The sequence below is a fragment of the Neodiprion pinetum genome, chromosome 3 (genome assembly GCF_021155775.2).
Source record: "Neodiprion pinetum isolate iyNeoPine1 chromosome 3, iyNeoPine1.2, whole genome shotgun sequence".
Lineage (NCBI taxonomy): Eukaryota > Metazoa > Arthropoda > Insecta > Hymenoptera > Diprionidae > Neodiprion > Neodiprion pinetum.
Window position 1 is genome coordinate 21,536,865 of NC_060234.1, and position 17,367 is coordinate 21,554,231.

Consider the following 17,367-nt stretch of genomic DNA (forward strand, 5'->3'; position numbering starts at 1 on the left):
AAAATTTCCTAAAGTAGATAGACAAAACTGGTTCTTGGATCATGGGAGTCTCGGAAATAAAACAGGCGATTTTTCTCCTTAAAATTGTTCGGTACTTGTGATTAAAAAAAAAAAAAAACTAAGCCAAGTATCGAAAAAACGACTCGACAAGTACTAGATTATTGTATGAAACTAAATGCCGATCGGTCCAGTAGTTACGGATATATTTCTGGTACCGATTTTGAAAACACCGTTTTCATAAAAACGCGTTTGAAGTTTTGAGCACAGTTTACACTGAAATAGTTGGTTTTTTTCAAACTTACGTGAAATCGTCGATTCCTGAGCAATATGACGGGTCTTCGTTAAATGTCAACGCTTCCGTTGGATCTTTTTTTTTTTTTTTTTTGTGCCGTTTCAACCTCATTTTTCATTCTTTGCAAAACGCTATAACTTCGTCGTTACTGCGAATTTCTTTATGAAATTTTCGTGGTATACACTCAAAGGATTGTACTTCGAAATGCAACTTTTAATTTCAAAAGTACTTTTAGCATTGCAAATATTCAAGGATGCTTTTCCATCATAAAAAATCATTCGACTGATTTTCTTGCAAATTAATCATCGGAATCTGATCTACATTCAGTCAGTTCTTTGCACTTACAATTATAAAGCCAGTGCATCAGTCTCACTGACTAATTACCCGTAATGTCAATACAGACTCGGCGCTGTTTAATGTTATCAGCTACCGCACTCTTCTGTTTTATAATCTATCGCTTGATCAGTGACTATTCGCCGCCGATTGATATTTACATAGTGCATTTTTTCGGATCTCTATGATCTTTCCGCGCGATGCCCGATAACGGATTCAACTGCGATGCGGAGATAATATGATACTGCAGACGTTAATAAACAAAGACAAGCTGAAAGATACCGTAAAACGTGTCAAAATCCGGGCGAAAATTTCTAACGACGAATATTCTACTTGTAAAATCAAAGATATCAAATAACCGCGGTAAGAGGGAAAAAAATTTTTAAAAATGGATCAAAATGAGAGAGAAGAGGAAACTTGATCGCGTTTCGGGTTGATTTCAACCGATGAATCCGTTGCTCCTTGATTTTCACACAACATTTCTGACTTGCGACAAACCGCGCTGGTCAGATCTAGTTTGTCAGCCAAGAATAAAACAGCAGCTTCACGTGTTCGTAACGTGAAACATAGGTATCGGCGTGTGGGTATCGGGGAAAACAGAAACAAGTTATATCAGGTGTAAACAAAAAATTACGTTGTACCGACGCCTTGTAATTATTATTCTGTTGTATATTAATTAATAGGCGCGGCTGACAATCGAGCGAGCCTTGAGCAAGTTAGAACTTCTTTTACGCGATACAATCCGTGCGGGCGCTGATTTATGTGATAATACCGTTAATAATGTGACATTTTTATACCTGAATTAGTTATGCAATCCCATTCGATTTTCAACCACATTGATATTTTCACTGTTTAGTTGAGACTGATCGATGTGGGTGAAATTTAACGACCCGACGTATAAGAAATGTCTAGAATAGTTAAATATTCAATACGAAATAGTGGAAAGTGAAAAAAAATACTTTACTTTCCTTGTGACCTTTTGTTTTTTTTTTTTTTTTTTTCTTAAGAAATATTCCACTAACAATAAATCATCTCGTACAACTCTACGTATTATTATCATGCCGACTTTAGGTAAAACTCAACCGCGTTTTATCAGCATAAGAATTTTATGCTGGTCAAATTTTAATCCACTATAAAAAAAAATACGATAAATTGACACATCGTTTAAAAATTTATTCAAGGATGTAGGAAATTCATTAGATTAATCCAAACACGCAGATTATTACTCATATCCGTCCGTTCGTCCGGATGAAACAATCCTTCGGAACATTCTCCGTAATAATGTACAGTGCACACTGTAATATGTATACGTATACAGTATTACATATGCAAAGTTGGCGTAGGTATCGCATTTGCTAAAAGTATTCACGTACACGAGAAACGCGTTGCGGTGGCCCGGGAACTCCTGCAGAGAAACAAGGGGTGTATAATAAGGACGGAGGCTCGGAATGCCGATTAAAATCCTCATTCTCTCTCTCTCTCTCTCTCTCTCACACGCATAAAATCTGTATGCGTTGCGCTGCGGCCTTTCCGCTAATACGGGACCGCCTGCAGCCGCAGTGAATACGTGATAAACTTACGTATTATTTCTTTAACCGTGCGCACAGACGACTAATCATTATGATTATGAGTTATTACGTCACAGGATATCCTCGTTCTAATGTTGTACCTGCGTAGTAGTTATTAACAGCTTAATTCAGCGAATCCGCAAAATAATATTAATAATAATAATAATGGTGAATAATAAATTCCTAATAACTTATACACGCAACAAGTTTTTAAACCGGACAACTAATCATTGCCTGGTATATAATTTTTGCAAATTTATATAGGTATCTTACATTCTCTGGGTGAAATAATTGGCCTAATGGTTAGATTAGAATGCAGCTTAATGCAGCTGGGTAACGGAACAATGTGACGACCGGGTTTAACGGTATTTTTATTATTCAATTCGACAATAGTTTATGACCGCGCATAATCAACGTAAAAGCGTATGTGAAACGCTGGTCAAATTTTTCCGTGTAGACACATTTATACGAATATTTTTTACGCAAATATATTCGATGTCGCTTTGAAAACATGCTGCTTTATAATGTTATATAAAATTTTTCAAGAGAAACGCTAAATTTTAATGCCTGTGGATAGGCAATGGAAGATACTAAATTTTTTTCTTTTCTTGCGGCATACCTACATATATGTTCAAAATTTATAGCTGCATTTGCCTATCTGCTGTAGTTGAGCGGCGAGTTTCACGGAAAACTCAAGTTACGCACACGTTTTGCAATCGCATACAATTGGATGAAATTAATTCGCGTGGAATAAAACATTCTCCGAGCATAATGAGACGTATTAACAACAATGATTTTAATAACAATAATAATTTCCTTAAGTAGCAACTATCTGCATTCTGCGCTGCGCAGGCATATGTGTCGATCAGATGTAATCGCATCGCGGAATAACTGAAACGCACGATCTATAAGTGATAATACGAAGCTTTGTGTATACTAAATCGTCATGCTGATTAAGACGTCGTCGTACGATTAATGTGTCACGTGTTAACAGGATATGTTCACTTGTCGGCTCGGTTAAACGATTTTTGTTTCTACAAAAAGAAATCCTGCGTGCACATTGTACGTGTGACTTACCGAGTATCATCGCGCGAATCGCACAATACCTTTGTTCATCGGTGTCTCGAATTTATCAATAATAAACCGGAGATTATATAAATTAGTCTCGATGCTGGATTTCTTGGAAACTCGACACAATTGATACAGACCTAAATAATACCTGATACAAATTTGTTTTTTTTTTTTCTTTTTTTCGAAAATATTTCATCGTATCTTTAATTGCCATTTCGAGCACTAAATATAGGATAATAAATTCATTCGAGGATTTTTGGAAAAAAATATTTCTCTCACGAGGGACTCAAGCTTGGTATATTGTTCATATTATCATTTCCCAAGATCGATAAATAGTCTTACAGACGAAATTATCTTAAGATCGAGTAAAGAAAGTTGTTTTTTCTTTTTTTTTTTTTTCTTTCTTACCCTTTCCAACAAGTTTCAAACAACCGTGAAGATTTTCGATTCAGTGAAATATTCTCAAGAGTAAAAAAAAACAATGCAAAATATCGTGTAATATTATGTAATTTGATTTCAATAAGTATCTGTGAGAATTTCTTATCTTTGAATTTGTTATTACCTGCATGCAAGCTGCAATCGTTGCACTCGCTCATTCGTTTATTTTCTCGTTTGTTCACTTTTGAACCGTGAAGCGTCGAGAGAGAAAAACAATATAATCGTTGGCGATGTTTTCCAAAGTCAGATTATACGGGGCAGCGCCCCCGAGTTTTATTTATATTATATATCTGCGCAGTTGGGCCATTCGTATTATGTGCTTAGTGCAGTTCCTGCCAAACCCCCGTATTTAATTCAACCACAAAGGCGGCATTCCAGACACACAATAGCATTTGAGTTTATGTCCGAGCAATAATTGCTAGCGTTGGTTTTTTGCACGCGTAATTTCTTTTTTCTCACGTAATTCATGACTCAACGTTAATTACCGTACACAGTTTTTTACGAGGGAATTATTTTTCTTCATCAACCATTATTGCAGACTGCAACAATAATTTCTACACTAGTATTTGCATGCCAAGCTTTCGGAACTGAGACTGCACAGCTAAAAATATTAAAGAAAATATTCACAGAGATTCTAATCATCTGTTAATTTTGCAAGTTTTCGTCATAAATTATCATATGTAAATGTTTCCGAAAACAAATTCCATTGATTTTCCCGTTATCTTTTTGAACTAGATAATTCTGTATAGATTTCTTCGTGGTATAAGTCACACTGACAAATCGCAGGAAAAAATTTCATTCATTCGAACATTTGTCTCGATCAATTAAAACAAATTTTTGCATTGCTGTACAATTGAACGAAATTTTGTTTGTTTCGTCGAAGAGAGCTTAGAAAAGTTAAAAAAGTAATTTATTCTGAATCAGCCAGTACTTCGATATTATTCTTGTTTTTTTGATAATTCCAAATTATCTTGTGAAATATCATGCGACGTTTGCGTATTTAAATATTGCGAAATACTACAACGCAGAATTGATAAAATTCTCCAACGTTATTTTATTCACAATTGCATTTGTAACCTTTCGCTACATTGATGATGAGATTCGACGACGACTGTATATTTTTGAATGCGTAAGAAAACAAAAAAAAAAAAACAATTTGATGGGTTCGTGAGATATTTGGTTAAACCGACCAAACGTATTAAACTAATAAAAATTTGTATGCGAAAAATGCGGATAATCAAATCAAAAAAATTTGTCACTAATTTCAACATATTTTCATCTGAAGTAAAAAAATGTTGTTGGTCAAACTATTTTTTCGAACTCACCGAAATTTTAGTTTGAGTGTACCGATTATAATTAACATGTGTAAATTAATCAGTCACGAGAAAATAAGTAATTATTTTCAAGGGTGAACAAAACTTTAAAAATCAAGAATTTCGATGAAGAATTACAGAAGTATATAAAATATTTTCATGACTCCATTTCACATTTGTTATATCAAGTGTAGACATGCGTGCTCGGCAGACGTAATAATTGCAGAGCGTCGTAATTAATGCTCTAATTACGTGCGACTAATCCACCACTGAAATAATGTCGCAATTACAATATACAGCAGGGTCGCGTAATTGCATGTTTCTTTTGATACGATTTGTATACCCACAGAGCACTAGGTGGAAGGCCTTTGTGTCCCTCTTAGCAAGAGATAAAGTTAAAGCTGTAATCTCGGCACATAAACCCGAGTATTTACCTAATAAGTCAACTGCAACTGCGCTATTCTATTATTACCCCACTCCTATGAAGCAATTGAAATATGGATATGCGGATGTATAAACATATCTATAGTAAATTATATGGTAAAGCTTCCACGAGAAATCAGTCGCCAAATGCATGCTTGACCCACTTTGACAGTAAAATGCGGCAATGTAGTGAATAATAAAGAGAAAATACTGTCTCGGTAATTGCAATTCAGATATATTCATGCTTTACCCGTACGTATGTAAAAGGTTGGATTTTATTTAGCGTTATAATTCTTATTTATAAGTAAATGTCACTTCGTTCTGTCATTTTTTTCTACATTGCGAAAGAAATTCCAACGACTTATGGCAGACCAATTAGAAGCCTACCACCTAATTACTGATGTTTTGGTAACTATTTGGCGTTTGACTGTAATTGACTTTTATCCTGTTTACGTATTGAATACTATGTTGCTTGTTTAACACATGATAATAAACTTCGAATCACTGCCACTGATCTGAGGAAATAAAGGTCGTGGTGGAGTCATCGATTTACTTCAACTAGATTTGGTCTCTTAAGTCATCTAATACCCCTAGAGTTAAAATTCTTTTAAAAATCATTAATTTCTGGTTATATCTTCTCTGTCCGAAAGATATTTTTTTCTGTCGTCCCGACTAATGCGGATTTGATAACTTTCATTAATTTTCAGCCTTCTGTCGCAATTTCCTAATCTATCGTTGACACTACTCCCGCAAGCACAATATTGTAATTGAACATATAATCAAAATTGAAACATCTACGAATTTCTTCGAAAAATTAACTAGTCGAAGTTTCATATACCTAGATATTTTTCACGCAGTATATTACGGGGTTGGTTTGTTGTATTATTTTTTTTTAATTCCTTGAACATTGAAATAAGAACTAATGTCGAAAGTAATAAATTCTTGGAAAGTTTAAGAGGATTCAAAAGTCTGACCAATGCAGGCTGCTTCTACTGATTCTAGCTCGGCGCGTCCAGTAGTGCCACCTGTGCCAACTGTAAGAGAACTAGAAGGTCACAAAACGCTTCCACCACCAAAAAATTGCGCAGAATTGCGAGACCTACATACATAGCAACTCTTCGTTCACCTTTCGTTGTCGACCATCTATGTTATCGATGGTTAATCACCCTGAAAAATATACAACATGGCCGACAACGAAAAGTTCGAATTGGTGGGTCGACGTAAGCGAGGAAAACGAGCGTCAGACGTACTGCGAGATAATAACACATCCAGAAATATATCCGAGTACGACGTTGACAATCTGAGCCGGTAAGTTTTTCAAACGGTACGTGAACCGCGTAGCCGATTGTAAATTTGCGGAGAAGAAAAGTGACTAGATATAACCTCAAACCAAGTTTACCATGTTGCTATTTTCAGCAAACTAAAAGAGGCCAAAGACGAGCTTAACGATTCGAAGTATAAGATTAGCCTTTTTCAAAGCCTGAAAGAATGCACCCAGCTCCTCAACGTAGATCGTATCAACGAGATTGTCTGCTATGGCTTAGGCAATTTCTTCAATCTGAAACAGTCTAGGTATCAGTTGGCTCTGCTCCTGATCGTCAGGGATTATTTTAGCGCCCAAGTTTTTGTGTACGACCCTCTATTCTGTGCTGAAGAAATTCGGTACTTAGAGTCGATAGACTGTCAGGTATTGCAAGAAAATGAAGAGGGCAAGCGGAAGGTTGAAGCGACTACTTTAGTGTATCTACCCCACTGCCCAAAGCAGCTAACAAATAATTATCTGTATGCCAATTGGGGTCCGGGAATAAAGAATTCGATTCTTTTGACTAATAGTTTTACTGAAATACTTGATTCTCACACAGCTAGAGCTTTGGATAATTCTGCAGGTTATATAGCGAGGATAAATCCTTTCGTTAAAGAAATACAATTAGAAAATTCCTTTCGATATAACAACATATTTAACGACTCTGCGCTCCATATTTTCATCAAAGATAACTTGGACAGGGTTCCAATAGGATTTTGGCTGGATAGGGAAGAACCTGTATATAATAAGGATGATATTGAGTTCATTACAAATGCCTTGAACCAGAGCTTGATGCTGTAGGAATACCATTGATTAGATAACTGCGTAAGTTTTGATCGTTTCTAAACCATATCTTAAATCTTGGGATTAGTTTTACAGTAAGGTTGTGTCAGTGATGAAATCTTTGGATATTTTTTCACCAAGTTGTACTAGTGGCACATAATATTTAAGAAACAATGGTTGCAGAGTAAATTTCTGATTACTCAGTTTACTGCGATATTGAATCTCGATACTCTCATTACATTGAATGAAAACAGGAATAAATCATTTAGTTTATATTTTATAATTACACTGTTGCAGAAACCCTAAACGATGAATGGAAATTTGAAAATCCTAAGATCGCTGATTAATGAGATTCGTCATGTAGCGAAGGAGAAAAAAATGAAGGACAACATCATGGTGCAGTATATATTAGAGGAGGCAAAAAAACACAGAGAAACGTCAGAAGTGCTGTGTAAGGCCAGGGAGGAGCTGAAAAGCATGGGAGAAAACTACCTTTGCTATTTAGAATCCCAAAGAAAGTACAATGAAATCAGAACTCAGTATGCCGGTAAAGGTGACAGAAGTGTTAAGGAAACTGCTGACTTGGTGGGATTCAAGCTGCCCCACGATCCAAAATAAGTTGAAAAAGGAATTTGTAAATAACCTTTTAATAGTAGTAAATGTAAAAATGTTTATTTCATAACAGTGTTTAAAGAAAGTAAAAACATGTGAAATAGCAACGTCGATATGTATCGCAAAATATTTGGCTCTTTTCCTGAAATCTTTGACACCTATTTTGCATATTTTTTTTCTCTTTTTACTCATGAGTATTCCTTGCGGATTGCTTTTGCTATTGTCGACAACTGCATGTTGCTTGTTCCCTCGTATATTGTGCCAATTTTACAATCTCTGAAGAATTTCTCCTGTGGGAAATCAGTCGTGTATCCAACGCCCCCCATGAAATCTATGCATTTAGCCGTCACCCTAACTGCCGTTTCTGTAATTTAAACATTCATTATAGTCAAAACGGGGCTTTAGCCTCGCTGACCAAACAACCGATACAAATTTTCTCACCAGATGCAATTAGCTTCGCCATCGCGGCTTCCTTTGCAAATGGCTTCTTTGCCTCCACCAGACGCGCCGCATTGTAAACGAGCAATCTAGCACTCTCAACCTCCGTCACTGCTTGTGCAATCTGATGCTGCATAGACTGTAATTGGTGAAAAAGTTGATATCGTAATGAGCTAAATAGTGATCAGTTGTAAAGCATCATCAGTTACAGAGTAGAAGAAAAATCATTCGCCTAAGGAATAATAAACAGAATGAGTTCGAAATTCGTGATAACTGTATTGATAACTATTATAAAAAAATCGTTATTTTGCAACATTGAAATTGTTTGTAATTCAATACACTACGATACAGTAAAACATAATCATGTTTTGCAATCTTAACTCCGCCAAAGTAACGCTGAAGATAAGAAAATAGACATGTTTTCAAAATTTTCCATTATGTTAACGCTACTAACTTCAATCTCGTTGTACAGTACAACAAATACAAATAACTGACCTGAAACGAAAATATATCTTGTCCAAACTGCTTTCTCTCCAAAGTGTAGGGTATTGTTGCATCTAGCGAGCCCTGCGCCATGCCGATCATTTGAGCACCAATACCGACTCTACCCTCGTTCAAAAAACCGGCGGCGTATTTGTAACCGTGACCAAACTCTCCCAGTATATTGCTTTCCGGAACCTGCAAGGGAAAAGTTTCTGTTAATATTTTTTCGATACATTTTCGAAAATCTTCATTAAACCCCTCGTTTCGCTGTTTACTTCACCCTGACGAATTGGATCGTCTGGCCAAACTCACCCTAACATTATCAAAATGCAACATGCAAGTTCCCGATGCCTTAATACCCAATTTATCCTCTGGTTTAGCTACTGTGAGTCCCGGTGTTTCTCGATCAACGAAGAATGTGGTGATGCCTCGGTATCCCTGGAATACAAGAGATAAGCGCTATGATTTGTGAAGTGAAATTAAAACTACAGGCAAGATTGTTGAACAGACTTACCGCCGATGGATCTGCGTTTGCAAATACTAAAAATACTCCAGCTATGTCTGAGTTTGAAATCCACATTTTAGTTCCGTTGATAACATAGTCGGAACCGTCTTTCTTTGCCACTGTTTTCAATGAAAATGCATCAGATCCTGCGCTGGGTTCAGTTAAACAGAAACTACCTGGCTGGAAAAAGTAGAAAAAAAATTCGCTGTCCGATCAGTGGAAAAAAAATTTGTCACAACCTAAATTTGCGTATTAGTATATCATGTGTATTGAGATTTTTTGAGAATATCATTCTCAAATGAAGGAATTTTTCTACCCAGTCACTTGACTCTTGTTTTGAAATTGAACTTGGAAAACTTATCAACTTTTTAACCATGCGTCATAAAAATATACTTTAAACGAATGAATAACAACTATTTGACACATTCTTCAACGTAGATATCCATAAGGTAGAAGAAGAAAAATAAAAAAGCAGAATTAAAACAAAAAAGTCGTATCAGCAATCATGATTTCGCGAACCTGAGAACGGGTTTATCAAGAAGAGGTATAAATCGTCATATCATATCGCTGTAAGTAGACGAGCCTTTTAATTAGGTGAATTACAATTATTACTTGATAAATATTTGTCATACGTTACATCACATTCATGCATCAGGGATTACTTACGTATTTTTGAGCAAGATTTGGCAAGTACTTTGCTTTTTGCTCCTCTGTGCCGACTTTAATTATCAACGAATTTACCAACGTGTTGTGGATATCGACAAGGGCAGCAACCGCTCCGTCTACCTTAGCCAACTCCTCCACCATCAATATCGTCGACATGAAATTGCTCCCCGTGCCTCCGTACTTCTCGGGAATTTCCATCCCCATTAGCTGGCGGAAGAGGAAAATTTGAAAAAAAAAAAAAAACAATAACAAACACATTATCCACAAAGGTGAATCTATTACCTCTCTTAAGAATTCTGAACATGGAAGCGTGAGTTAATATAATTCATCCAAAAAACATATATACGAATTTATCTGAAAACGTATACGTTTGTGTTTACTTTCATCGCCAATTATCTCAACTAATTTTCAATATTTCTAAGATTTATAATTCACTTGATTATACGATATTTTGGATGCAACAATTGTAATGAATTAACGAAGCTTACTCAAGAAATTTTAGAGAAATTGATGAAAGCCAATTGAATAAGGAAAACATAAACTTAGAAACTTCAAATGCAGTGGTCTAAACTGAAAATGATATTGCGAAATAAGGGGAAATCAAAGAAGTTGAATGTTTTCGACATCACGGGGAAGGAATTTATATAACTGAACATATTAAAAATCATTGCGAATTAAGTGAAATCATAAGATAGCGTCGAAAATTTCTGAACGACTTGTGCAGGTAAATGCCTAACAATTTCAATTCATTAATATCGATTTCTATTGTAACATATTATTATCGTTAATTTTTGGGTTTTTTTTTGTGATCTCTTGTGATTCTGTCTCGTCTGAAAATCACTGGGAATCACCTAGAACGCTGTAAAAACATTGCGACTTAATGAAAATCAGTTGGTACTGATGTTGAAAATCATCGAAAATTCGTCGTAATCAATGTCGCCGAGATAAAGCCATTCATTTCATTTCCAAGTTAAGTGAGAAAAGTCAGAATATTTTCAACAAAAGTTCTTTAAAAATCCCCTGTATACAACGGTGAACATCTTTTATTAATCTGTTGTTAGGCCATTTTTTCGTAGAAGTTTTATAAGTCATTCGCAGCATGGGTAGAAAATTTGAATCACTATTTGCACAATCGAAGCTTTTCAAACATATTTCATCGAATTCGTACACTTTCGATGAATTCCAGTTGACATTATCGATTGAAAAGCTCAAATTCGTCGGTAATACTTTCTCAGGAAAATCCGAATGTACTTCTTCATTGAAATTGAAATCGAGTTGAGAACCTTTAAATTTCTCATTTATATCTTCACAATCGAAGAGAAAAAATTCTGCCAATTGACTAAATCAGTCAATTCTTAATGGCTTCCACCCATTTCTATGATTTTGATTGTGAATAAATATTATTTTCTTTTTAACCAGGGCATGTATTAGTTTTGTAATTCACTGTATAAATAAACTGATCTCTGGTTTTCCGTATCATTGAGATAATAGTCGATTATGCAACGTATTTATCAGACCTCTTTCGCAACCTGTTTTCAATTGGTACGTGTAGTATAAATATGCATCATTCTTACCCCATTCGCGAACAAAGACTGCAATAATCCGTCATCGATTTTACCCTCTTTTTCCATTTTTCTTACGATTGGCAAAATCTCGTCTTTGGCAAGTTTCGCCACTGCGCAAAATCAAAGAAACCATGAGGTACATATATAAGGCAAACTGGATCATTGTATATTAATATCGGGTCAATGGTTAATAATTCCAGATTAGTTTAACCAAATCTATTTTGCACATTCGACACGTGTCGGTATATTTTTTACCCTTTTCAGTGTTTCGCAATAAAATCTGGTTACTTTAATACCGGAAACTGATAACAAGCTTTCGCGATTCGCCTACTTTTGTTCAGGCAACAACGTTCGTAGTAAGCTTAAACACATGCTGTACCATCCTGATAACAGATAGCATAGTTACCATATAATTCTATTGAACAACTCCATTACTCTGAAAGTATTTTATACCGAATTAATTTTTATTCGGCTTTTGATTGATCCTTTCTTCAATGATTTGTTCGTCGAATGTATGAACAACAATAATTACGCATACGTTTAATTATAGCCCTCACGATCGAACCAGCTGTGTCGATTCAACTGGGTATGATTATAAATAATTACGAAAAATGATCGGAAAGCCTTGAAATTTTTTTTTTTTCTTTTTGTCATCAACACGCGTTCCTTGTGCGCTTAAATACCACAATGCAGTCTAAAATCGACGTTTAGTTAAATAATCTTCATAAATAAACACTTTAACCCTGAGGACCTACTGACCAGTTTCCTTCATCATCAGTTCATCGTCGGTGAATTCCGTCAAGGGACGAGGATTGGTCTGACACAGTGTAGCACATACGTGGAACTTTCTACCGTCGATCAGTTTTCTCGGTAACTATTGAAAAAAAAAAATCATACAATAACAATAATAATCAACGGACCAGGGGTCGCCGATTGTAATTATCGGTATGTAATTGTATCGCAGAGATGCGATATTGTGGTAAACGGGTGTTAGTATCAATTGCCCACTTACTTGACGCACTAAGGATCTAACCGCATTCATTTTGAAATTTACTTGTTATCAGTTCACTCTTGGTGTGTTTATCGGCACGAGTTGCGTTCCGCAACTGCTGGAATAATACTGCAAGATATCATGGGGCAGGTTCGGATCTGCCTGCCGGCCAATACGGCGAGAATCGAGGAAGGTAGGGAACAGGTTATATAATGAGAATAAATAATCGTCGACACATTCTCGCGGAGTATACACAGAATAACATGCTTGTTCAGAAATTGGCCTTATCACGAAATGCCTTATCACCATCGTACGGGCGATTGCGTAATTCTGACAAGTTAATGTTCCGGGAGCTTAATGGTGTTGTAAATTAGGAAATCAGATTTAACTTCGGGCGAACGCACTCGTTAATACGTTGTTTTGTTTAATAATTTTATATTTCACTTATAACTCTCTACTCAATCTCGTACGTCGACGTACGTACATTCGATTCAATTACTGCACCTATTGTGCACCACTTAATACTGATAAGTCGAATATCTCGCAAGAGTTTCATAGCTGCAGGCTTTCGTATAAGTATAACGATCTGAGCAATTTTTAAATTCACTTGAGGTCTGTTGTCTCCCCTTCGCCCCCTCGCCCTGCCCCTCCTATAATAGCGTAGTTTAAAAGGCGCAACTGGGGGTCATCAAATTGAAGTTCATGAAAGTTATGTCTTCTTCGCATTTCAAATTGAATAAAACATCCAATACCACCAAGCTGTACTGGGGAGAATTACTATAGTTGTGGTTATCATACAGTTATTAATTATTTTCATTTATACCATATTATAAGCGAAAATGTAGTTCTGGATACAAAATGACAATTAGTTTTGCAGATGTAATCAGAAAATCTGTATACACGTAGTATATGTATACGTTACTATGTGCTTTTTGATTATTGTCACTCGTAATATATTTGCATATAACTGCTGCGATAATCTGATATCGTGGCGTGAATAGATTGAAGTTCAAGTCTTGTTGAACTGGAAAAATGTAGTGAACAAACAACCAAACAATATACCATATTTAATTTCGGCAATATATCGACCGTTATTATAACAAACAAAATTTCTCTCAATGTACAAAAATATAACAGCACTGTGTTATTCATTTGTTTCAAAGAAAATACATCTCACATAAGTGCAATTTCAATGAAGAATTGTAAATCGTTTTTACTGGAAACGAATTATATGGACATTGTGTAACGCCGTTCTTTTAATCATGTGATGAAAATGGACATATGCTGGAAAATGATTATCGTAGTCTTTATACTGAATGTTACTTATGATTTATCATAAAAAGAATTGTAAAAATTCGATATTAGGTGATTTATGAAAAACTCATTATCGAACCGAATAAGCTTGAAATCATCAGCATTGAGCATATGGTGAGTTTGTGATATTGAAAAATAAAACAATATTATGATCTATGCTGGAAAGTTGTTGATGAATGAGCTTGATAGTTGGATTTCATAGTTTTTCAACATTCAATTCGATCGATTCCCACATTTGTTTGATAATCTTCTTAGGTCGAAAAAAAAAGTTTTTCTCTGATGTTGGTAACGTTGCCGCAGCGTCTGTACGATGATAAATATTGAAAATGGCGATGAAAAGTATGCGCTTGTTTGGGAATAGCTTCTTAGAGCATGTAGTGTATATGCTGTAAGAATAGCTTGTATATTCAAGGCCAACTAGACAGCCGCATGGCCAGAATATTTATAGCTGAACAAGGCATTGAGACACTATCCGAATTAGAAAAAGAAACAAGTATATCAATGGCGAAGTCACCTTCGTATTTGAATGAATTAATGAATTAACCGTACTCCGGAATTCGAGTCGCGATGTATCGAATACTCGAAGGTCTGCCTTAAAATGTCTTGAACGTAGTCGCGTCTCGATTCCCGGCGAATTCGCGGTCTTTTCCGGTACGGCAACTTCTTCCGGTTCATGTCGGGTTACTCTGCTGTTGTCGGTGAGTGCCAACAAATATAATCCGGGCTCATCCGATACGGGGAATTGATTTTATACAAAAATATTCGAGTGTTAGATACGGTGTAGCCTTCCTCGTCGAATGATAGTAGCATTTTTACTCGTGAAAAGTTATTATTTTCATTATTTTACTATTAACAATGACTGACATCCATGTGAGACGTTTGCGTTAATATAAATAAACGAGGGATTCTCTGTAATGCCATCCTTTATGTTTCTATCCTAATTCATTATCGAATCGTGAATAGCACCAGGAAAGGAAAATACACCCGACGGCTACTAACGCTCGGCACATTTTTACGGTAACTGCTCTTTTCTGTAGGAGACGAGACAGCAACTCGTAGTCAAGCATGAAGTTTAACAGCTTGGTTTCATCCTCGCGGAGGAAAAACCGCAAGAGGCATTTCACCGCACCTTCCCACATCAGGAGGCGACTAATGAGCGCTCCTCTGTCAAAGGAACTTCGCCAGAAGTACAACGTACGATCTATGCCCATTCGCAAGGATGACGAAGTCCAGGTAAACCTAACCTATCTTCTCCTAACCTCAAACATCCCTCGGTCGATTTATATCGCTTACAGGCGTCGCAGGCATTCATTATTTTGGATTCTTGCTATACAAGTTACCCAAATTGACCGGAATTACACTGTAACCACATGTTAACGGAGTTTAAGAGAAATCGACCTGAACTCTGTTACACTTGATCATTTATAGACTATCTGCCGAGTTCCTTCAAATGATTCACATCAAATCTACTACTCATCTTCCTCTCGGTAGCCTATGTTTTTAAATTTTCGAGTTTCAACAATGTACTTTGAATCACAACTGGTATTATTGTTGCAGGTTTTTCATCCTGACCATAACACTTATTAAATTACCCATGTCAATACCATTTCTTAAATATGATAATTATGATTGATATTTCTTTTGATATCAATTAAAAATGAAAAACCAAGTACATATCTCACTAATTCTGAAAATGGAAATTGTTTATTAAGGATATTAAAGCTTTATCTAAGCTTTAAAAAAAGCAGTAGTTGAAATGCATATGATTTTACAATAACGCGATTTCATGGAGAACTATAAACTATATTCTAGTACTTGTTGACTGAAACGTGAGCTTAACATGCTTCGCTTCATAATATAGTTTGCAATTCAAATAAAAATGACTCAATTCAATTTTAATTGATTACTTATATCCCTGTAAAGTGCCAATGTATGAAGAAAAAGAAAAAACACACCAATGGAGTAATACCAAAAAAATAATGTAAGATTCTCATTGAACACATGTCTAATGTGAGTTTACTACGTATAATAAAATATTCGTTTCGGTCGCTTAACTTGGACTGCGGAAGTGTATTTCACATAAGCCTGCACAAAACTGACTATTCAATGATGAACCAAACCATTCACTGATGAGACGAACAAAGAACTTGATTTTTTGATCCACTGCCGAGGTTTTCTCGAACGGTGGTTCGTAAATCTTGTCCGGTTCGTGTCCTGCAGAGAAATTGGCTCTGAGCATACTTTTCTCAATCACTGATTCAACTTTACATGTAGCCAACCGTTTATGGTTTTTTCCTATTGCTGTTCTTTTTGTTCCACAATCCGCAGGTTGTCCGCGGTCACTACAAGGGGCAGCAAGTTGGAAAGGTTGTACAGGTGTACAGGAAAAAATTCGTTGTTTATGTCGAACGAATTCAGAGGGAAAAAGCTAATGGAGCGAGTGTCTATGTTGGCATTGACCCTTCCAAGGTAAATTGATCACCTCATCAAATTTCTAATCCACTCAAAATACAATTCATCACTCGATGTCAGATGGAATGTTATGCGAGATATTTTTTCAACCTAACTGTATTTCTCTAGAGAATCTACGATAACTTTGAAAATTCTAGGAATTCAAACCTTGTAAAAGCATTGTTAATACTTGAAGCCCAAGACATTTCAATTCAACACTTTAAAATGATGATCTAAACCATTCACATAGGATTGGACAGACGGTTTCACCAGCAACGACATATCTAGGGTATTCCTAGATGTTGAAGTTCTAGTTTTTCCCGGTCCAATTGCTGCAGAGAGATTGGCACTGATTAATACTTGATAAAGATTGTCTCTTTTTCTTGATCAAGTAAAGAAAAAAGGGGCTCACAATTTTACGGATCATTTTTCGACCTAAATGGTTTTTATTGTATTCCTTTTAGACGGTTATTGTCAAACTAAAAATGGACAAGGATCGCAAAAAGATCATCGACAGGAGGAGCAAGGGACGTCTTGCTGCTCTAGGCAAAGATAAGGGCAAATACACCGAGGATACCACTGCCGCAATGGAAACCTCATAAACCATAAAACATTTCCCAATTTATGTACCACAATAAAAAACATAAAACCTCAAGATTTCAAGTTTCTTTCATATATGTTTGTTCAAACACACAAGAACAAACATTCGTTCACTTACTGATACGCGATTATTATTATACGGGTGATTGGTGGATAATTGGATGGACATTTAATTTCATTCAGAGTCATTAAATTCTAATATTAGACAAACGAGCTGA

The 17,367-nt window shown here is 35.8% G+C and overlaps 3 protein-coding genes across 7 annotated transcripts; 2 read left to right on the forward strand and 1 right to left on the reverse strand.

The window, feature by feature from the left end:
• Window positions 1-6,501: 6,501 nt before the first annotated feature.
• LOC124215213 (protein FMC1 homolog) lies at window positions 6,502-8,711 on the forward strand. Of its 5 annotated transcripts, XM_046618311.2 has the most exons (4): window positions 6,502-6,746; window positions 6,855-7,010; window positions 7,443-7,566; window positions 7,822-7,963. In XM_046618311.2, the coding sequence occupies exons 1-3, from the start codon at window positions 6,622-6,624 to the stop codon at window positions 7,540-7,542; spliced, it is 381 nt and encodes a 126-aa protein (XP_046474267.1). In that variant the 5' UTR covers window positions 6,502-6,621; the 3' UTR covers window positions 7,543-7,566; window positions 7,822-7,963. The 5 variants fall into 5 exon arrangements, with proteins under 5 accessions (XP_046474267.1, XP_046474273.1, XP_046474269.1 ...); XM_046618317.2 differs by lacking the exon at window positions 7,443-7,566 and having other exon boundaries at window positions 6,509-6,746; window positions 7,822-7,983; XM_046618315.2 differs by lacking the exon at window positions 7,443-7,566 and having other exon boundaries at window positions 6,627-6,746; window positions 6,866-7,010; window positions 7,822-8,711.
• On the reverse strand, window positions 8,181-13,036 carry LOC124215209 (short/branched chain specific acyl-CoA dehydrogenase, mitochondrial). The gene is made up of 9 exons (XM_046618304.2): window positions 12,806-13,036; window positions 12,553-12,667; window positions 11,803-11,903; window positions 10,229-10,435; window positions 9,572-9,742; window positions 9,370-9,495; window positions 9,070-9,252; window positions 8,578-8,713; window positions 8,181-8,500 (listed from the first exon to the last, which is right to left on the reverse strand). Exons 1-9 carry the CDS (start codon window positions 12,833-12,835, stop codon window positions 8,325-8,327), a joined length of 1,245 nt encoding a protein of 414 aa, XP_046474260.1. The 5' UTR covers window positions 12,836-13,036; the 3' UTR covers window positions 8,181-8,324.
• Window positions 13,037-14,659: 1,623 nt separating this feature from the next.
• RpL26 (ribosomal protein L26) lies at window positions 14,660-17,204 on the forward strand. The gene is made up of 4 exons (XM_046618310.2): window positions 14,660-14,796; window positions 15,136-15,331; window positions 16,427-16,567; window positions 17,014-17,204. Exons 2-4 carry the CDS (start codon window positions 15,164-15,166, stop codon window positions 17,149-17,151), a joined length of 447 nt encoding a protein of 148 aa, XP_046474266.1. The 5' UTR covers window positions 14,660-14,796; window positions 15,136-15,163; the 3' UTR covers window positions 17,152-17,204.
• The last annotated feature ends 163 nt before the right edge of the window (window positions 17,205-17,367 follow it).

Excerpts from the sequence above, each read along its gene's own strand:
- LOC124215213 (XM_046618311.2), top strand. The coding sequence starts at position 6,622 with ATGGCCGACAACGAAAAGTTCGAATTGGTGGGTCGACGTAAGCGAGGA. Across the intron at positions 6,747-6,854 it reads GACGTTGACAATCTGAGCCG|CAAACTAAAAGAGGCCAAAG; the intron begins GTAAGTTTTTCA and ends TGCTATTTTCAG. Across the intron at positions 7,011-7,442 it reads TTCAATCTGAAACAGTCTAG|GGTTCCAATAGGATTTTGGC; the intron begins GTATCAGTTGGC and ends TAACTTGGACAG.
- LOC124215209 (XM_046618304.2), bottom strand. The coding sequence starts at position 12,835 with ATGAATGCGGTTAGATCCTTAGTGCGTCAA. Across the intron at positions 11,904-12,552 it reads ACTGATGATGAAGGAAACTG|TGGCGAAACTTGCCAAAGAC; the intron begins GTCAGTAGGTCC and ends GATTTTGCGCAG. Across the intron at positions 8,714-9,069 it reads AAGATATATTTTCGTTTCAG|TCTATGCAGCATCAGATTGC; the intron begins GTCAGTTATTTG and ends CACCAATTACAG.
- RpL26 (XM_046618310.2), top strand. The coding sequence starts at position 15,164 with ATGAAGTTTAACAGCTTGGTTTCATCCTCGCGGAGGAAAAACCGCAAG. Across the intron at positions 15,332-16,426 it reads GCAAGGATGACGAAGTCCAG|GTTGTCCGCGGTCACTACAA; the intron begins GTAAACCTAACC and ends CACAATCCGCAG. Across the intron at positions 16,568-17,013 it reads TTGGCATTGACCCTTCCAAG|ACGGTTATTGTCAAACTAAA; the intron begins GTAAATTGATCA and ends TATTCCTTTTAG.